The 22,990-nt window shown below is 33.4% G+C and overlaps 1 protein-coding gene across 1 annotated transcript; it reads left to right on the top strand.

The window, feature by feature from the left end:
• Positions 1–10,273: 10,273 nt before the first annotated feature.
• On the top strand, positions 10,274–22,427 carry SETH5 (transducin family protein / WD-40 repeat family protein). The gene is made up of 19 exons (XM_020373198.3): positions 10,274–11,677; positions 13,196–13,507; positions 13,637–13,876; positions 13,987–14,104; positions 14,173–14,330; positions 14,463–15,096; positions 16,188–16,252; positions 16,391–16,492; positions 16,582–16,724; positions 17,228–17,283; positions 17,389–18,053; positions 18,165–18,355; positions 18,490–18,796; positions 19,146–19,433; positions 19,566–19,675; positions 20,437–20,767; positions 21,301–21,708; positions 21,789–22,029; positions 22,106–22,427. The coding sequence occupies exons 1-19, from the start codon at positions 10,325–10,327 to the stop codon at positions 22,129–22,131; spliced, it is 5,748 nt and encodes a 1,915-aa protein (XP_020228787.1). The 5' UTR covers positions 10,274–10,324; the 3' UTR covers positions 22,132–22,427.
• Positions 22,428–22,990: the final 563 nt, after the last annotated feature.

Below are 22,990 nucleotides of genomic sequence, written 5' to 3'. Positions count from 1 at the left end.
ATGACAAAACGGATCATCCTAACCCGTTTAGGCCCAATCCATCGTTGACCCGCCATAAAGGGATTAGGTCAAGCTAGCCCACCAAACAAAAATGAGTTAGTCACCTTAGTACACCGTGTCTAAGAATAGGTTGATGGATCGACAGACCAACCTGTCAAAAATAACAACGGAAAACAAGGAAAAAAATTGCATATTTATTTTGAGTTGCTTTTCCAACATATTTTTTTCCCAATATCTAAAGGAGCTACATAAATCAATGTACCTAAATAATAATAAAAAATATATCAAATTATATAACTTATTTGATTTGATTTTTTACAAAATAAATCTCAAATTTGTTGCATAACAAAATATATATGTAATTATCATAATATTCATAATTGATGTAACATATTTATTGCATAACAAATATCAAATTACACATAATAAAATAAATTAGATGTGCAATAGATTTGTTTCATAAGAAATCATAAATTATACACAAAATAAATTTGAAGTGACTTAATTAAACTTATGTTAAAAATAATAAATAAATATATATATATAAAGTTGGATTGGTCTGCCATTTGACCGGACGAAATGGCAAGCTAAGCAAGTACCTAGTCTAGCCTGCCAATTTTTTACAGAATACCAGGTCGTGACTCGTTTTATCACCCCCTAACTATATTAGATTACTATTCAATGTCATCATTCACGTTATTAAGTTTTAGTCTCTACCTATAAAATTTTCTACAATTCTAGAATTCTTATGATTAAGAAAATTATGAAAAATTTTATGGATAATATTAAAAGTTTCTAGACATGTTTAGGGTTCCTAAACCCTAAACCCTAAACATGTTCGATGATACATGAAATAATAATTCGATATGACTGTATAGGTATGATTTTATGAAGATGTAATAAATATGTCATATTTCACAAATTATGAACAAATCTCTAACCCTATAAACTAAAGTACAAAAAATTAAAAAGATGAAGGATCCAATTAAAAAAAACAAATTAGTCTATAAATTTAATTCAAAAATTTTAAAAGGTTCGTAGACAAAAGGTGTATTAAACCTTTAATTAAAAAAGACATTTTAATTGTATAAAAAAAATAACAATGTTAACAAATCTCAAAAAACTATTCTACATTTTTCATTAAGTTTACATTTATAATATACATAACTTTTAGGACTAAAAGTAGTAATATTCAAATTAGAAGGATCTAAATAAAATTCAAAAGAAAAAAAATAAAGATTAAAATTAAACTTTAAAATTTTCATAAGTACCACAAACACATTTTATTATTTTATAAATATAATACATAAAAAAATGATAAAAATAATGCAACGTTATAATCATATCACTTTATATTTAAATATATATATATATATATATATATATATATATATATATAAACCCTAAACCCTAAACCCTAAACCCTAAAGGGGAAAAGACTAATTTTTAAGCTTGATACTGCTAAGCCATTTTGCTTAATAGTACGGACAAATATGTTTACATGTTTGAAATGTTGATCAATGGATTGGGAAAAGATTAAGACATCATCAATATAGACAATGGCAAAACTTGTATAAGGATTAAAAATGTCATTCATAATTTTTTGAAATTCTGAAGGAGCATTTTTTAATCCGAATGGCATAACATTCCATTCATACTGTCCAAAGGGAACAGTGAAGGTGGTCTTGTACCTCTCCTTTTATTGTATCTGAATTTGCCAATATCCAGATTTTATGTCAAATTTTGAAAAGATTTTGGCTGAATGAAGACGGTTGAGAAGATCTTTTTTGTTTGGAATAGGATACCTAATCCATTGAAGAGCTTGGTTGAGAGGTTTGTAGTTTATGACTAGTCTAGGAGTTCCTCGTTCAATCTCAGCTTGTTTATTGACATAAAAAGCTGCACAGGACCAAGGGCTTTTACTTGGTCTGATGAGGTTTTTGTTTAAGAGATCCTTGATCTCCTGTTGACAATATTGGAGTAATTGCTCATTCATCTGAATAGGTCTGGCCTTGGTTGGGATTTGACTTTCCTTGAAATCTTTTTCATACGGGAGACTAACAACATGTTGTTTTCTATCCCAAAAAGCATGAGGAAGGTCAGAACAAACAGAGTTTTGGATTGTAAGCAAAAGATCTTTGATTTTGTTCTGGATATGGGTTTGCTCAAGCTGGTGCTCAATATTTTTAAAGGAAATTTCTTCCTTCAGATAGTTGATCTGGTTGGATTTTTGTTCTATTAGGTTGATAGTTTTACTGATGGGTTTTTTTAATAAATCTAAAGATAATAGATTTATTATCTTTGTGAGAAGTTATACCTTCATCAGTAATTTCTAAGGGAAATAATGCCCTAATGAAAGGAGTTCCCAGAATAACCTCGTTCCTAAGGTCATTGACCAATAAAAAAGAGGTTTCTATTTGTTGTCCTTGGTTTTCTATTGTGGCTTTGGAAAGCTTGTATCTAATTTGTAATTTAGATCCATTAGCAGTACTAAGCTTTTCAGATGTTTTTTCAAAATATTTGGTTGGAATGAGCCCTTTTAGGATACAATTGGAGTCTGCTCCAGTATCAAAAAGAGTTGTGGTTTCTAAGACAAAATCTTCAACAACAATCTTGATATTGATGAAGAATTTTTGAATGGTTAACCGGTTTATGAGACCTAAGAAATCACTCCAATCAACTTCATTATGTTCTAAATTCTATTCAGAAGGAGGTTTTTCTTGGTCAGAATCATCATGTAATTGGGAAAGAATATTTTGATGAAGAACCTGTTGTTCCTTAATACTCTTAATTTCCCTTTTAAGATTGTGAATCTCAGCTTGGAGATCTTGGATAGTAGCAGGTTTGGTAGAAGTTTTTTCTAACTTCTTGAGGATAGGATTTAAGTCATACTTATTAGTTACAACAGAATTTCTGGGTTTTGACTCTAAAGTTTGTTTGAGTTTATTCAGAAAAATTCTTTTTTCTTCTAGGTCAGGAATGGAACTGATTGCTTCAAACAAAAGATCTTGTTCTTTTGTCAGAACATTTATGGTTGGGGTTTCACTGCTATCAGATGATGAGATTTCATCATCCTGCTGAATATTATGGATATCCATCAGGGAAAAATTACTCCTATTAGTAGATCCATAGAATTTGCTGATAAATTCCCTGACAAAATTACTGATAGAACTCAACTCCAGAGATTCTTAGGGTGTTTGAATTATGTGGGAGATTTCATTCCCAATTTAAATAATATTATCAAACCTCTGCATGATCGTTTAAAGAAAAATCCTCCTTCTTGGAACAACGATCATACTACTTCAGTCAAACATGTCAAACAATTGGTCAAAAACCTTCCTTGTCTTTCTTTACCAATCCCTCAATCCTTTAAGATCGTTGAAACAGATGCATCTGACCTAGGTTATGGGGGAATCCTCAAACAAAAATTAGGAGAAAAAGAGCATATTGTTGCATATACTTCTAAACATTGGAACCCTGCACAGCAGAATTATTCAACTGTTAAAAAAGAAGTTTTAGCCATTGTGCTTTGTGTTTCAAAATTTCAATCCGATCTTTTAAATCAAAAGTTTTTAATTAGGGTTGATTGCAAATCAGCCAGAGAAATTTTGCAAAAGGATGTCAAAAACCTTGCATCAAAACAAATTTTTGCCAGATGGCAAGCAATTTTAAGTGTTTTTGACTTTGACATTGAGTATCTCAAAGGCACTTCTAACTCTCTACCTGACTATCTAACTCGTGAATATTTATAGAGTACAACAAATGCCTAAAAAGGCAATTTTAGCCTCAGCCAAAGGTCAAGGTAGAGGAAAACAGGCAACTTCTCCCAGGAAGGAACAACCTATGGAACCATCATCTCCGGTTCTCAAACTTTTAGAGTCACTGACTCAACAAAACCAAGTTGCCGAGTCATCTACTCAGCATACCAATCAACCAGTTCTCAAGCTTTTAGAGTCACTGACTCAGCCAAACCAAATTGCCGAGTCATCTACTCAGCAAACCAATCAACCACAAAAACAAACCAAGCTTGACTATGCCATATCAATTTCAATCTCAACCCTCATGGGTCTTCAAAACCAAAGTCTTACTTCAATCCCAAATAAGACTTGGGCTGACATCATGTCAGAGGAATAAGATGAAAAAGAATCAAAAGCTTTGGATCTCCTTATTGGAAAAACTCCAGAGAAACAGATCCAATCCACCTCCCAAAGTCAAATTGCAATCCAAACCAAATCTCAAAAAGCTCAATCTCATTACATTCCCAAGAATAAATTCTGGGTTATCACTCAAATGGAGTCTGAATTTTGGGATAAAAACCCAAACAAAATTTCACAAAAAATTTTTCCTGAGGGTTTTCATATTAAACCTCTAGCCCTCAACAAAAGAAGAAAGTTCTATGAGTTTATCCTGGTTGATACAGATTCTGTAGCGATCAAGCATTATAAGGTCGAGGCCTCCTTTTAAAGATTAAAAAATTACTGTTTCTACAGAACAAGTAACTTGACCTGAACTGTTCATAAGTGAGCTACAGTGTCGGTATGTTGACTGGAACTGTTGATCTCTTCAAATCGGGTAGATATCTACATACATTGCTGGGTTGGAATGATATTTGTAGATAGCCACGATGATATACGATGCGGGGTATTCATAATATGTAATGTGAATATGTCCACCATTAAATAAAATTATCATGATTAATTTTAAACGAATTGATAATTATCATATTTCTGCTAGGTTTATACCAAAGCAGTCATCTTAATTTTGATAAAATTCATCTAGAGAAGTTGTAGACTCTGATGAACTGGGTAAGGAGGATTTTGAAGTTTCACCTTCATTTTTTAGTAGAGCCAAGATTTCTTCAAGGTTCTTGGCAAAACTTTCTTTTGTTTTTGCAGACGCCAATGACGCTGTGATTCTTGCCTTTTGATTGAGAAACAATGATGTTTCTTGGTCAGCCACTTTTAAATACTTTGTATTAGAGACAAACCAATTTTTCACTTCTTGTGAGTTTGCCTTACTTGCATCAAATAGATTCCACCATTTGACATAAGAATTTCTTTGCAATGGAGGAGGTTGTAATGGATGTTGAGCTTTTCCGAATTTGTACTGCCATGAATGTATCCATGATAGTAAAAAGCTTGAAAAGAATTAAAGATCTGCTGGGATCCATGTACTTTGGTTATCATACATGGATTATATATATATATATATATATATATATATATTATATATAAAAGATGTAATAATTTTAATTTATTTTAAAAATAATTAAAAATTATAACATACTTATATAATGTAAAAAAAAAATTTGAACCTCTTAACCATGAACATGGGCGGTTGCACCTATAATAAGGCCCAGACCCGGCCCGGATTTCATGATTTAATTTTTCATCTTTAGGTTCAGTGTTTTAATTTGGAAACTTTTTATATGATTCATATACTCCACTTGAATCAAAAAGGTCGGGAAAAGGTTTATTGTCTTGCAGTGTTAAAAAATTATAACAGTCATAGGGAATAAATTATAAAATAAATTATTAAAGATCAAGTATGTGTCCAATAAAAAAAAAATACTAGTATCAAGTATGCGTTTGTTTTACGTTTTCACTCTTTCGAATGGAACTCAAATGGATTTGGACTTTTAAAAGATAAACAAACAATGCATAAATTGAAAAAATAAATTCTTCCCTGATGATGGGGAAGAACATTTTTGGCCAACTTTAAATGATACATATATGTTGTATTATAGTGTTAGTTTATTTTAAGATGTGGTATAACTTATTTTGATAAAATTAATTTTAAGAGATTTTTTTTTATAGAACTAATTTTATGGAAATTAATTTACATTTAGATATGATATGATATTTTGAAACATTGTTGATTTAATTTGAATAAGATAAAGCCAATCACTTTCAGAGATAAAATTATCAAATGAAACGAATATAAAAGGACAAAAGGAATGTTGTTGGACATCTGTTTATATGAAATGAAAAGATGGCCTCTTTTTCTTCAACGGAAAAAACGTGCACTGTGTTTGGCCACAACTTCTTTGTTTACAAATCGTGAAGAGTATTAATTGTTGAAAAATGTTATCATAATTTTTCTCCTATTAAACTCAAAATAGATAATATGCTAAAACTTAATATATTAACATCAAATATTTTGTGTAAAATTTTTTCTCAATGTGAGTAAGAAAAAATCATGTGGTCCTGTAGATCTTTTAAACTTCCACTATAATAATGATGTGGATACAAAATATAACAACAATGTATCTTTAATTTGTGTACAAATTAGTTCATTAATTTTTCTCTCTGAAAGAAATTCTCTAAGAAGTTCTATCTATTTTTCTCTCACTCTCTTTCTCTCTAAGCGAGGAAGTGTTTCTTTTTGATGTTTCATTGCTTCTCTTCTCTTCTATTTATAGGAGAGGTTGGCACTCTTGAGCAATAAATGGTGCAATTGGAGGATGAAGAAAATCAAACTTTTTACCACATTTTCACATTGGTATTACTGCAAAATGCATTTTTCATTGTTGCATTTAAGGCACCGAATGAAACTTGCAATATGTTTATGTTTTCACACTATCATTGGATGATAATTTTCGTACATGTTCATTTGCATTTGGTGGAACCCACTCATTTGATTGGACCCCACATTTCTCCCCTTCTAGCCAAAGGAAGGTATCCTTGGTTTAGTTTGAGGTTAGTGATAAACCCGCAATTTCTTTACAAATTTCTAAATTTTCTTTTATTAGAGTTTTTGTCATCATATGTACAATGTTGTCTTTTGTGTATATTTTCTCAACCTACAGTAGTTTACTTTATAACACATCACACATCACGTATATAGTGATATCTTATGTCGATGTGTTTCAACCTTGTATGAAAAGTCAAGTTTTTATTGAGATGAGTCACGCTTTGATTGTCGCAATAAAGAATATAACTTTCTTGATTCTAACACTAGCTATTGTAGGAACTTTTTCATCCACAAAATCTCCTTATAATCCTCAATAATTGTAATAAAATCAACTTATGTGGCGCTTAAAGCAATGCACTTTTGTAATTGTCACTTTTATGTCGTAGCTTTTCCTACAAAAGTAACCAAATATTCTGATGTGGACTTTCTCGAATTCACATTTCTTGCCAAATCTACATTTGAACCCTAGAAGTATTAAATTTCCTTTGCAAAACACAAGCAATTCTTGGAAATTCCTTGCCATATAAATGGTTTTTCATCAACAACTTTCAATATGATTATTTGTCAACAATTAGCTTGAACATATCTTCATCATCAATGACAACTCCTTCCATGTTAAGTTACACAGGTTCAATATCACAAAATGAAAAAAAATAATAACTAATATATAAAAATAAAGAAATATAAATTTAAACCAAAATAATAAAATAAAAAGTTATGTAATTATAATACATTATATAACTACTAATAAAAAATATTTATTATAAAACTTATTATTGTACATTTATTTTATTATTGTATACTTATACTTATAATATATTTATAAAATGTTACTTTCGTACCTTTGGGACATCTGATAAAATATTATAGGACAGATGAAAAATCATAACTTATATACTTTATATATCTATATTGTTATTATAGTATTATATAATTATAATTTAAAATACATCAATAAACTAAAATAAATCTCCTATAAATTATGAAAGTATCAACTAAATGGAAAGAAAGAAAAATGTGCAAATAATAATGAGAAGAAAAAAAATGATAGAGAATTAATTAAGAAATAAGTCATATTTAGACCAATGAAGATTTGATGGGACAAAAATGTGAACTAACAAAGCGACAAACAACACAAACCAATAACGAACAAATGAGACTTGAGCAAATAACGATTAACGAAAACTAATGAAGGTAAATCACTAACAAAAATGAATAATAAACATGTGGAGAGTGACAATGAAGACAAATGTAACAACTAATGACTTGTAGAAAGAAATGTGTTGTGACTTATTTATTAGTGTAATTGGTTAAAACCTAAAAAAGGAAAAATACAAAATTTATTTATTATGATTCTATTTTAATATTAAGAAGATCAATAAAATCAAGAAGGTAAATTGTGTCCATAAATATGTCTAGCCATTTAAGGTGTATTGGTATCATAGGCGAGTTGGACACCTCAACACTATTATTGCTAGCCATGTTGGTGCTTCATAGCTCAATGCTCACTCACTAGCTAGTTTGTATTCTTGGGTCATTCCCCTATCTCATGAAAAATCCAGAAGCAACACACTATCTCTCATTCTTCTTCCTTTTTATGGCTACTACCCCATGTGAACTTAAGTGGCTTAAGAGTTTACTGTTTGATCTTGGCATCATACATGAATGTCTCATGCAGTCTTAATTGTGACAATCAAGCAGTCTTACACGTTGCGAAAAATCAAATTTTAAGTAGATTGTCATTTTATTTTTAATGAGGTAGTTTAATGTAATCTTCAACCATCTTATGTCTCTATGCACGCACAATTGACAAATCTCTTTACCAAGGCATTTGGATAACATCAATTTCAAACTTTACTTGGCAAAATGGACATTCATAATCCTTACACACCACTTTAAGGGAGGGGGGAGGTAATGTTGTATATCCAATCACAATTAGTGAGTTTTAGTTTTAGGGATTACCCTATGCTAAAATAACTATTTTTGTATATATATTATTTTCTCTTTTATTGTATATATTAAGGATGTTAATTGCATATGTAGTTGAGATATCATAGATTTTATTTCAGGACACATGTAAAGATCATGTAATATGTATATATTTAGAAATTATAAATAACAAAGGGATGGTCATCATATTTTTGTCAATTAATTATTTTCATCAACTCAACTAACACACTCATGACTAATTTCTTAAATTTGACAATGAATGGGTTTTAATTTTTTCTTTCCTTAATTGTGTGTCAGGATGAAAAATTTAAATATGACAAAAAAATTTAAATGTAAGATAATTTGATTAATGACAAACAAATTTCAATCAATTGTAAAATAACTTGTTTAGATTATAAAATTTTGCAAATATTACCATTAGAATTTATAATAAACATGTATTTTGTTCTCATGCTTTTTTCTCTCTACCTTATGTTTCTCTTACTTATCTTAAGAAAATGTATTAGAATATAACTCAATCTCAGAAAACTTATTTGCAAGGTGAGAATTGTCCCGCTTATATACTCTAATATGACTATCTCACTAGTCATAATGTCACCAATAAACCTCTCTCATGTCGAAAATTAAACATCTTGAGCTTGAAGTTTACAAAACTGAACATTTATAATGATTTGATAACAAGTGACACAATAAATTCAACAATAATCACAATAATAAAATTTGATATCATCTTAAGAAAATGGATTGGAGTCTAATTCAACTTAATAAAATAAATTTGTAAGGTAGAAACTGTTCTTCATTTATGTCATATCACTAGTCGATGTGAAATCACCAATATTACCATGCATCACACCAAACAATCTCAATATTGCAACATTTTTCTTTTCCTTGAAAAACTTCAACAAATTACTAGTTATTTTTTTTCAAGTAGGCTTTTACACATTCCCTTCATATCATTGACCCAAATTTTGAGATGGTAAAATACCTTATGAAAAATCTCATGCATAAACATGAAGGTTATGGAGAAACTTATTTCATTTTTCTTTCTTGGAAAAGTAAGTTTTGTAAAAGAACAAAACTTTAAGTTAAAAATATTAATTTTCTATTGCAATAAAAATATTTGACTCATTAATAACATTTATAAATATTTTTAAAATATTTATGATTAATAAAAGAAATTTAATTATTCATATTACCATGATTTATGCTCCTTAATGCAAACTCTGGTAATATACATATTATCGAAGTAAAATTTAACTATAAAATTATAATTTAAATTTTATCCGTAAAAAATTTAATGACAATAAATTTGTTAATGAAAAAAAATTAAAAAAATATAAAATAAAAGAAAATCATAAAATTATTCTGATTTTTAATTTTTAAAATATAATGTTATTAGAAACAAAATTTAAAAAATTCAAAAAAAAAAAACAATAGAAGCAAGGTTTATTATTAGTATTTTTTAAAATAAAAACCATTTTCAAAATCATTATATTTACGGATTTTTTTTTTCACTAAAAATTTAATAATACTAATATTTTAGTCGTGTAATATATAAATTAAAAAAATTTATTATGTGTAACTAACATTTATAATAAATATTATATTAGAGTTATATGAGTTGATTAATTTGTAATAAAATAAGAGAACAAGAATCGCACAAACCACCGTTGAGCACAGGATGGAGCTCGACCTCCGTTCATTCCTCCCCTCCTCCGTTTCCGACGACGACGCCGACGAAGCTCCTCACCGCACCATCGACGAAATCCTCAACGACTGCGACACTTCTTCTTCCTCTTCCTCACCTCCCTCCTCTCCCTCTCACTCCCTCTCTTCACTCACCAATCCTCAAAACCCCACTCTCCAACAACAAAAACCACTGCAACCCGCGCCCGATTCACTCTCTCGTCCCAAACCCGCACAATTCCCCGACCGCACACGCCCCTTCTCCTCTCTGCTGCGCGGCGTTAGGTCCAATGCCAAGCCCGGGGCGGCGCTCGCTGCCGCCGCCGCCGCCTCGCGATCCGTCCCCACTCCGCACGCCGCGGCGATCATTTCCAGGAGGAAATTCGCGGCCGCGAACAGCGCCGAATCGAGTTCAATCGCTGCCACCGGCGACGACTGTTCCGATGTTTCTTCCAAAGGCGAATCGGGCGAGCCTGGCGAGAAACTCGATCCGGTGCTGCGGAAGGTCGAGACTCAATCTAGTGAAAGTGCTTCCGTTGCCGGCGAACGTTTTGAGAGTGATGCGGAAATCGCCACTGATTCGAAGGCTGGCAGTGCTGACATTCAGGTGCACAGTGATAATGATAATGATGACGATGATAAAGATAATTGTAATAGTAATAATAATGGTGATTTTATTGGTAATGGTAATGATTCTTCTGTTGTGAGTGAGGAGAAGAGGGATTTGGATGAGGTTGACCGTGATCATGTGAAGGATATGAATTCTCCACCGTTTGATGATGATGATGTTCGTGATTTTGGTGGAAATAATGGTGGTGATGAGAGAATCACTGCTACGGGTACAGCTGTGGGAACAGAAGTGGTGAATAATGGTAGTAGTTCTGTGGATGATGTTAAGAATGAGGTGAGTGTTGTTGGTGGTGATGACGGTAGTTCATCAGGTGATGTTGCTGAGCTAGTGGAAGAGAGACTTGAGGAATTGGAAAGCAGAAGAGCTGCTAAGCGAGCAGAGAAGAAACGAGAGTCTTCGATGAAGCCGCTTGAATTGGCTGAAGAACTGGAGAAGAAGCGTGCTTCCACTGGTTTGCATTTGGAAGAGGGTGCTGCTGCCCAGCCAATGAGGCTCGAGGGTGTTCGGAGAGGGTCCACGACGTTGGGATACTTTGATGTTGATGCTGATAATGTGGTCACAAGAGCCATTTCATCCCAAACGTTCAGGCGGGAACAAGGATCTGCCCGAGCCTTGGCAGTTCATACTAATTACATTGCAGTAGGAATGGCAAAAGGGCTCATTGTTGTATTTCCCAGTAAATATTCGATTCATCATTCTGACAACTCTGATGGAAAGGTTGGTTCTCAATTCAATCAAATTTTTTGAACTAGCTCAAGTTCAATGGCCAATGAATTATGGAAATTTACATCTTTGCCTGTAAATATATCTAGTGTGATATAGGAAGTAATCAAACTTGATGTATTTCTTAGAGTTTGGGATAGGACTTAACTCAACCTCATAAAACTGGTGAGATTAAATACACACCCTCACACCTAGTAAAATGAAGGTGTTGGAGGAGACAGGCCAAAGAGGCTGCAAACTTGCAATTAGGGCAGCTTTTCAACACACCCCTCATACCCATAGCTATGGGCCTAGAGCATGGACAATGCTAGTGAGTAGTGACCCAACAATGGATCTAAGATAGACTTTGATACCATCTTAAAACTTGGGCTTAGGCTTAATTCAACTCCAAAAAAGTGATTTATAAGGTGAGAATTGTCCATGCTTTATAGGCACTTTGGTTATATCACTAGGCAATATAGGACTAAACATACCCCTCACATTGAACACTATAAAGGTGCTAGAGGCTACAGTGATGGCAGACCAAAGGGTCCACAATCATGGTTTTAAATAATGTGCTCTAGCATAGCTATTGTGTCGTAGCAATGTAGAGTGCCCCTTGCCACTATAGCGATGTAAAGTGTAGCACCCATAACAGACCAAATAGCAGCTGTAGAAGCACTATGTGTTGATTCCAGAAAAACCTCTTAACAAAGACGTTAGGCCTTTTGGGGGAGGGGGGGGGCTACTTTTTGGGATTTTGATTTTCAAAAATGAAATCTATAGCTGTAATAGTAGTGAAGATGATAAAGAAGATTAGAATGTAGAAGATGGTGATTGATAATTGTTGATTCCTATCTAAGAAACTTGTATTTGACTTTGTTGGTATTTTTTTGTATGTTTTGTTGAAGACAGCCCTGACTTTTTATTGTTAATTATGAATATCATTAAGTTTGAGTAATTTTTATCATTTTTGAGATTTCATATGCATATAGTGTACTTGATATAAACTATATAAAAAGTTTCAAAATATATCATTTTTTGGGACTGGCCCACACGTGCCACTATCCGAGAATTAAAACACTAGCCACAATTAAGGCGAGCTACTAGTCGTTGCTATTTAGGTGGCTTTCCAACAGTAGTATTATGTTTGACATTATCTTTTGACTTTGTAAGTTTTTCTGTTAGACTTCACATTAAAGCAGATTCTATGAGATTGGTCTGAAATACCTTAGTTGCGTGACAAAATGAATGAGAAACAAAATATGGCATTGCACAAGGTATTTTGTTTTAATTTCTGATGATAATAGAAGTTAAAATGAATGAATAGACGTATATTAAAATAAATAAATAAGCCCCACCTTCCCAACAAACGCACACATTAAGTGGTTTAGCACTAAGATGCTCTTTGAATGATCATTTGTTAATGCACAAAATCAGTAATGCTGATGCTCATAATTTCAAGCTTTTATGTGATTTAGTTTTGGTATCAGCTGTAACTTCATTTATCGATATATGCTGTTTACTTGTTAGATGTTGATGCTTGCTATTCAAGGTGATCGGTCGCATGCTCCAGTGACATCCATGTCTTTCAATCAACAAGGAGACCTTCTTTTAGCTGGTTATGCTGATGGTCATGTTACCTTGTGGGATGTACAGAAAGGGGTAGTGGCAAAAGTTATTAGTGGTGAGCATACAGCACCGGTGGTACATACATTTTTTTTAGGACAGGATCCTCAGAATACTCGCCAATTTAAAGCAGTTACTGGTGATTGTAAGGGTCTGGTTCTCTTCCACATTATCTCAGTGGTTCCTTTGTTTAGTAGATTCTCCATCAAAACTCAGGTATATAACATTTTTCATTAGTATGCAATGGGTTGAAGATTGCATTGCGTTATACAGGGGACCTGAGTTAACTTAATATCCAGTTACCTCATATTTCTCTTATTTGTTGAACTTGTATTAATTTTGCAGTGTCTTCTTGATGGGCAAAGTACAGGTTTGGTGCTTTCAGCTTCACCACTCCTTTTTGATGACTTCAGTGGAAGTGCTTCGCCTTTTTCTCAGGGAAACACCACCACCTCAGCTAGCAGTATAAGCAGCATGATGGGAGGTGTTGTTGGTGGAGATTCAGGTTGGAAACTCTTCAATGAAGCCCCTTCTTTGGTTGAAGAAGGTGTGGTTGTATTTGTCACCCATCAAACTGCTTTGGTGGTATGAAAATCAGATGTTTGTGATGGCTCCATGTACCTTTTGTGCTGTAATTTTTCCTTATTTGTTGATACATCTGCTTTGTTTATCAAGATGCTAAATCTTTTTTATAGGTACGGCTGAGCCCTACATTGCAAGTCTATGCTCAACTCTCTAGACCAGATGGAATTCGGGAGGGTTCCATGCCATATACTGCATGGAAATACATGACACAAACATGTAGTTCTACCGGTAAGGATTCATTTTGTTATAACTCATGTTGACTTCTTTCTAAATATTTATTTATTGCTATCTTGTAGAAAATATGTCTGCAGAAGCTGTTGAAAGAGTTTCCTTGCTTGCAATTGCTTGGGAACGAAAGGTTATTGTTGCAAAGTTAGTCAAATCAGAATTGAAAGTATATGGAAGGTGGTCTCTTGATGGTGCGGCTATAGGTCTGGCATGGCTGGATGACCAGGTATTATATCATCTTCTGCCTACCTAGATTAGCTAGAAGTTTGGCCACATTTTTTTTAGTGTACTGTTTTGTTTCCTCTTTTTGCTTCTTAACTTTAAGGGTAGTTAAAATGATTTTTTTTTACTTGCTCAGATGCTGGTAGTTCTCACTTCAAGTGGACAACTATATTTATTTTCCAAGGATGGAACTGTGATTCACCAAACAAGTTTTGCTGTAAATGGTATTGGAGGAGATGATCTAGTCTCTTATCATACTCAATTTAACAATATATTTGGAAATCCTGAGAAAGCTTATCATAATTCTGTTGCTGTAAGAGGAGCTTCTATTTATGTACTTGGTCCAACACATCTTCTTGTTTCTCGTCTTCTCCCTTGGAAAGAGCGTATTTTGGTTTTGCGGAAAGCAGGTGACTGGATGGGTGCCTTGAACATGGCAATGACTCTTTACGATGGCCATGCTCATGGGGTTGTGGACCTTCCCAGAACCTTGGATGCTGTACATGAGGCCATAATGCCCTTCTTGGTGGAGTTGCTTACATCATATGTTGATGAAGTGTTCTCCTATATTTCGGTGGCATTCTGCAGTCAAGTTGGAAAACTGGATCAGTCCAACGATTCAAATAGTAGAAGCAATTCAGTGCATTCTGAGATAAAGGAGCAATATGCCCGTGTTGGTGGAGTTGCTGTTGAATTTTGTTGTCATATCAAACGGACAGACATTCTTTTTGATGAAATTTTCTCCAAGTTTGTGGATGTTCAACAAAGAGGTAACCCATTGTCTTAGCCTTGTGTTGTAGTATATTATAAAGAGGGCTTCTCTTTTCATTTCACTTCCTGTTTTGATCCTTGTCAGCACCAGATTCAATTATTTATTTAGGTAAACAACTTATTTTAGTCTAATAACAAAATGATTTTTGAAATAGACGTGGGATAGCTCCTAAGAGGGGGATCAGAGTAAAATATAATCCATTTTGTAATTTAATGTTGGTAGAAGTTCATTCTGTACTCACCAAAACAAAAGAGTAACCATAATACATCTCATAATATATTTGGTTGTTCTAAATTTTCTGTCTCCGTGATTGAAACAAATGCCGAGTTTGAAAACATATAAAAACCAAAAATCTTCATTCCACTGTATTGTTTTCCTCTGGCAATACTAAGAATACTGTAATCTATTTCGAGCTAATTAATCTTGTCTGAATAATATAATCATTGCTATTGGTTGGCAAAAATTAGTTTTTGTTGAAAATCAGTTCCTCAAAGTGGATATTTAGATCTAATTTCCTTTTATTGGTTTTACTTGAGAGCTTTTTTTCTTGGTTTTACTTAGTTTTTTCTTGGTTTTACTCTACTAGTAGGCTGTAACTCTTGGGCTATCCTCTATCTGATTAATGTTCTTAATGGGGCATCTATTCATCTTCTTCTTACTTGGCTGAACCATTTTAGATGTAATTCTACCAGCTATTCCTTAATCTGTGTTACTCCTGCTTTCTCTTTGGTACATTTATTTATTTATTTATCTAATACATTCTCTTCTTTGCAACATTGAGCTTGTGTTCCTATTGGCACTTCCCAGGTGCCAAAAATTCAGTAGCAAACAAAGACCTAAAAAGAATAATGGGAAGAAATCAATGAGATGATTACATTGTCATCAGCAGTTAAATTCGCTTACTTTTCATTGATTCATGGTTGCACTAGTTACATGGATGCTTTACTAAAGCTATTTTTCACAAACAATTTATTCAGTTGACTTGCACCAGCAAAGATTTATAGTTTGTGTAGACCCTCTCACATTATTAATCTAGCTTTTTCCAATTTCAAATGGATAAAAGTACAAATACTATATAACTTTTTTCAGAAACATTTTTGGAGCTTCTGGAGCCATACATTTTGAAGGACATGCTTGGATCTCTACCTCCTGAGGTATTGGACCTTGTCAGGCTTTTTTGCATAGTTGGATGCTACATTAACAATATTAATTTTTCACTTTTTAATTTATATTCTTGATTATTAGTTGATACAGTTTCTTTTTTCCTTATGTTTTGTCCCACCTTTCTTTAGATTATGCAAGAACTGGTAGAGTATTATAGCACCAAAGGGTGGTTACAGCGGATTGAGCAATGTGTACTTCACATGGATATATCATCCTTGGATTTTAATCAGGTTCTTGCTAGATCTTTTGAGATATTTTTCCTTGCCATTAATTTTTTATTGACACAATTGTCAAATGGTTACTTTGATACTTTCATTAGGTCGTCAGATTATGCCGGGAGCATGGGCTATATAGTGCCCTGGTGTATGTCTTTAATAAAGGATTAGATGATTTTAGGGCGCCTCTGGAGGAGCTGTATGCTGTCTTGCAAAATAGCCAAAAGGAAAGTGCTACTGCACTTGGGTATGTTATCTTTCTCCTTATTATTTCAATATTCTTATTTTGCTTTCTATATATCTATGTATTATTTGTGAATGCCAATATGCATATTTGTGAAATTTTTGGGTTTTGTTTGTATTCTAACTAGCAAAAAAATTTTATTTATTTTATATACTATTTCTTGTTCATTGGTAGCCATTGGCCATCAATTAAAAAAGAAAAATCATATTGAAAATATACTTGAATCAGAATGAAATTTCTAGCAATGTGCAACCTTTATGTCCATTGACCTAATTTGGCACCAGTTCTGATCATCCATGAAATATTCATAAAAAAAAAATCAATATTTATTTGAATAGACTATTGAATTGATTACAGTTACTCAGTGGCTCTCTCTCCAATGTGTTCAAGAAAACGGACAGCAGTTTATTCACTAAATTTCTTCAAAATGAAATTTGTTAGTTTTTCCTAAGCTCGTTAAAAGTGATTAAATATGTATTTTTCTCCTTTTGTCTCTTTTTTAACAGGTACAGAATGCTGGTTTATCTCAAGTATTGCTTTACAGGTCTTCCCTTTCCACCTGGTAATATTTCTCCCTGTTCTTTAATCTTTCTTTATTTGTTTTCTGCTTTAAAAATATTCCAATAATGCTACTTAATGATGATTCATTTGTTGCATATAATTGTAGGCCGTGGAACTATTCCTCCCACACGCTTACCATCTCTTAGAAGAGAACTTGTAGAGTTTTTGTTAAAGGACTCCTGTACTCCGAAATCACAGACAGTTTCACACTTTGTATCCAGACGACCCCACCTGAATCTTTATCTTCTCTTAAAGTTAGACACTGAAGCTACATTGGACGTCCTCAGATGTGCTTTCATGGAAGATGAAGTTTCAAATGCATGCTCATCTTCACCAGATTCAGCCAATAAACCTGAAGAGGAAGCAAAAAAAGAAAATGATAATGTTACTGAAACTCAAAATGCTTTGATTCAGAACACAGTTGATGCTCTGATTCAAATAATTGATATGAATATTGTTCCCACAGATACAACCTCTAGTAGTGGTGATAATGGGTTGATAAAGGAATGGCCTTCGAAGGACATAGGGTATCTGTTTGAGTTCATTGCATATTATGTTGCTCTTCAAAGAGCTAAGGTTTCAAAGGGTGTTCTGTGTCAAATATTGGAATATTTGACATCAGATAGTCACTTTTCAACTAATGTTTCTGTTCATGGTTCAACTCCAAAAAATAGAGAGAAGCAAGTGCTTGCACTTTTGGAAGTACTTCCTGAGTCAGACTGGGATGTGTCATTTGTGCTAGGCCTTTGTGAGAGAGCCAAATATTATCAGGTAGGTACATATTATCCATTTTGGTGATATTGTCTTCAGAAGCATAGTGGTACCAAATATTGACTTTTTATCTAACCGAGTAATTTTACCAGCTCTTTTGTTTGGTTTTAGGTTTGTGGATTGATTCATAGTGTCAGACATGAATATGTGGCTGCATTGGATAGTTATGTGAAAGATGTAGATGAGCCGGTTCACGCCTTCTCCTTTATTAACAAAGCATTCTCACAGTTAACTGACAATGACCATGCAGCTCTTCGATCAGCAGTCATGTTGCGAATTCCTGAGTTGGTTGAACTAAGCAGGTAATTCTCCGTATTAGCTTTACTAAAGTTGGATTCTTTTGGCAGGTTATACAGCATTATGGTTTCTATATTTCAATTTATGTAACTGTATCCAACAATCTTAATTTATGTATACTCTATTTGATTGCTTGTAGGGAGGGTGCATTCCACATGGTTATCAGTCATTTTAGTGATGAAAGTTCCCGTATCATAACTGAACTTCACACTCGTCCAAAAAGTCTTTTCCTTTATTTAAAGACTCTCATTGAGCTTCACTTATTTGGCACCCTAGACTTGTCTAATTTGAGAAAGGATGACACTGTGAATCCCCTTAATGGAAGGAAGGCCAAGGATCACACACAAGGGGTCAGAGATTACATAGAGAATATATCTAATTTCCCCAAGTACATGCGTGAAAATCCTATGCATGTGCCTGATGATCTTATTGAGCTTTACCTTGAGGTGAGTTTTGTGCCAATGCCTTTGCATGGGCAAGATTAATTTGATTTTTTTCTTTTTCCATCTAGAACTAAGTAACTAACTGTTAAGGCATACTGTTGCTATATGTTCTTTGTTCTTTTTGGGATGTCTCTTGAGCCAAATTGTGTGGTTAATGGTTACTGCTTGCTATCTATTTTAAAACTTCATATTTCTTGAGGGAGAGGGGGGGGGGAGATGTAGATACAGACATCATTTCTCATTTTCTTTATTTACTTATTTAGCCATCTTTATCATTTATTTGTTAAAATTGAGGGAGTTTGTTACTGTAGTTGTAATAGGAACTTGGTTTTTTCATGTTTCAATTTTGCAGTTATTATGCCAGTACGAAGGTGGTTCAGTTCTCAAGTTTCTGGAAATGTTTGATAGCTATCGAGTTGAACATTGTTTACGCCTGTGTCAAGAATATGGCATTATAGATGCAGCTGCATTCTTATTAGAAAGGGTTGGTGATGTTGGTAGTGCCCTTTTACTTACCCTTTCGGATCTAAATGATAAATTTGTTGAGCTTGATGCCGCTGTGGAAGCTGTAGTTTTAAACCATCGCAGAGTTGGTTCTTTGCATATGGAAGTATTCAACACTGTTTTAAGAACAAAGGAGGTTTGTTTATCTGTTACTGAAACTATAACATTTTAATGAAGCTTCAAAGATGCAAGTATGCTTTGATTGGTGTGCTTGTATGTTTGTATCTATTAGGTGACCTAATACTTTTAATGCTTACTAATCCAATAGGTAAATGACATCCACAATTTATTGCGTGCCTGTATTGGTCTGTGTCAGCGGAACACCCCTCGCCTAAATCCTGAGGAGTCAGAGGCACATTGGTTTAAATTACTTGACTCGTGAGTTTAATATCAATATACATTTCCCTATTTATTAATTTATTTGTGAGACTTAACTACATGAATTCCCTGTCCCAACCCAAAAAAAATAATCATGATAAATGTACTTATATGGTATGTAGTGCATAATATACATGATCAGATGCATAAGGAAAAAACTAGTTCATAATATACATTATGTGGCTGTTGCATGGCTTGTTTAACATACAGAAATGAAATGGTAGAAGGCTAGAAGCAACATTGAGGTGTTCCACTTCCAGATGATGGATAGATATTTGCATAATTTACAGGCATGATTTTCAATTGCTCTGGATAATCACTAATCACTTAAAGTAACTTGTAATCTGAATTATAGAGGGTATGATAACTGTCAACTTTATTATTTTCATGAGTAGGGTTTAACCAAGAAATGACATGCCTTTTTTTTAAGGGACCCCCTTTCTTGCAATTTAGACTATAGCCCTGATTCTACTCCTAAATGAGGATTGGTCCAGATACTCTCATGGTTTTACCCCAAAAAGGAAAAGAGTATACCAGTGATTTTATTTTTTTCACTTTTGTGAAAATATAGCTGTGTTTTTTTCATGCAAAATGGGTAAAACAAAACTTTTTGACCATAAGGTGACAGAATTCTATGACTCTCTAATGTAGTAATCAAATGAACAAAATGTCTGCAGAACAAGCTTCCCAAAAATTTTGTTCTGGACATTTGGGAGCTCTTGCTGTGGTAACAACCCTTTTTTCCTTTGATTGTCATTCAGGTTTTGTGACCCATTGATAGATTCATATGTTGAAGAAAGAGCGCATGAAAATAAGAGTTATTTTGGAATGCTAACTGGATCAGCAGATTCACAAGTGGACAAAGACACCTATAAAAGCAGTTGGAAAATTTCAAAGTCCCAGAATGGTCATATCCTGAGAAAGTTGCTATCCCAGTTCATTAAAGAGATTGTCGAGGGAATGATAGGTTTTGTTCACCTTCCAACTATCATGTCTAAACTGCTGTCTGATAATGGTAGTCAAGAATTTGGTGATTTTAAACTCACCATATTGGGGATGCTGGGAACATATGGCTTTGAAAGAAGAATTCTGGTAAGATTAACTTGTTCTTTTTTGTTTGTTTATATGTTTAATAAGATTCCCTGATCATGCCTTACAAAGTGTAATAATCTTCATGCTTTTCAATTATAATCGATCAATTGAAGTTTTAAGTAGTTTTTTAAAAACTGCTTTAAGAAACCTGACAAGATAGATGCATTCGAGCCAAGTTCATACTCTATGCTCGTTGTATTTGTTAGCATTCTTTGGGAGTTAAGATACTGTTCTAAAGTCGTTCCCGTACATGAGTTTTTATCTCATTCGCCATGCTAATTACTTTTACTTTGCTGTATTGTTGTTTCTCTAGATATGTATAAACTTGTGGCTTTTCTGAGAACAAAATGAACTTCCTTGACCTGACATGTAAATATAACTTCCTTTGGTATGGAATATAAAATTTTAATGGACAGATTAATGTCTCTTCTTTCTTTCAAGAAAGTAGCAGACAATTTGAATTTTCGTTTCATCCTCAAGGGGTTTTATGTTTTGTCCTGATTCTCTTCTCTTGTTGCTACTTCTGCACTTAGGATGCTGCCAAATCGTTAATAGAAGATGATTCGTTTTATACTATGAGTTTACTCAAGAAAGGGGCCTCCCATGGATATGCTCCCAGGAGTCTTTTGTGCTGTATTTGTAATTGTCTCCTAACGAAGAACTATGATAGCTCTGGAATTCGGATTTTCAACTGTGGCCATGCAGTGCACCTGCAATGTGAAGTTTCGGAAAGTGAGGCCTCAAGCAAAGGATCTTCATCTGGATGCCCTGTATGCATGCCTAACAAGAAATCCCAGAAGTCTAGAAACAAATCAATCGTTGCAACGAATGGCTTGGTCAATAAATTCTCATCAAGGCGCCAATACCCCCGTGGAAGTACCATTCATCCTCATGACAGTGATTTATCAGAGAATATGTACGGACAGCAACAGATGTCACGGGTAAATATAAACAAACCTCTATATCATCTCATCAATATAGTAGCCTTCAAGACATTTTATATTGAATCTTGCTTCTGCAGTTTGAGATCTTGAGCAGCTTGCAGAAGAATCAGAGATTTATGCAAATAGAAAACTTGCCTCCGCTGAAGCTTGCCCCACCTGCTGTGTACCATGAAAAGGTGAGTAGAGTAACAGACTTTCAGGCTGGGGAAAGTAGTAATAGTTCTGCTGTTACTGAGAAACGAAGTAAAAGCAAGCAAAATCGGGAGCTGAGAGTTAAGGGTTCATCAATTCGATTTCCTTTAAAATCAAGTATATTTGGTGAGTAATGTTATTCAGAAAATCATGATTCTCTTTATTAATGCTTAATTCTGACACAAAGGAAACTTGTCTGCAGGCAAGGAGAAGACAAATAAGCGGTGACTAACTGGTTTTTAAGAGAGAGATCAGCACCAACAACTGTACAGACCATTTTGTCAAAAAAAAAAAAAAAAAGGAAACTGTACAGACTAACAGCAACAAAAGATATCTTCCCCCTAAGTTTGTCAGTGGAGCTTCCAGATTTGGTGTAGCTCAACTCAACCCATTGTATTTTATTCTACTTTATGTACATGTTACTAACTGTTGTATGTTATAAACAAAATTCTGCACGTGTACAATAGGAGAGCCATTTTAGTGAGATAGTGATATTTATTCCAACCAACCATACATAGAGGAAACCTCCGTCTCATCTCTTTCCTTCCTTTTCCTTTTTTTTATTTTTTGTTTTTATTTTTATCCCTATCCCGCTCCTTTGATTTTCTTCTTTTAAATGTTCTTAATAATAGGTTGATGATTATTCGCCAAAGTTTTGCTTGCAAAAAATGTCATCAGAGATGTGAATATTTTCTTGTAAGCAGTACTCAGTCAGATATACATATACATACATATATATATATATATATATATATATATATATATATATATATATATATATATATATATTCTCACAATTACAGATGCTGGCTCAAATATTGTGTGTACATATTCTCAAGTGAAAGAAAAGGTACTGATAATGTAAAGACGTAATGTTTTGAGGAATCTCTTTGTTTATCATATAGTTATTGAATGCTAAAAAAACACGTTCTCAGATGCTAAAGTTGTGCCTAATATTTTATTGTAAGCGCCGAAAAATATTTTTTCCGCTCACCAAAATCGTAGGATATTATGAGATAATTAATAAATTGAAGAGGTGGCTACCTAGCTCGTATTTTATCTGTATATATTCTCAAACGCATTGAGC

Source organism: Cajanus cajan, chromosome 5, assembly GCF_000230855.2.
Source record: "Cajanus cajan strain Asha chromosome 5, NIPB_CcT2T_4, whole genome shotgun sequence".
In the NCBI taxonomy this organism is placed as follows: domain Eukaryota; kingdom Viridiplantae; phylum Streptophyta; class Magnoliopsida; order Fabales; family Fabaceae; genus Cajanus; species Cajanus cajan.
This window is presented reverse-complemented; position numbering and strand designations above follow the sequence as displayed.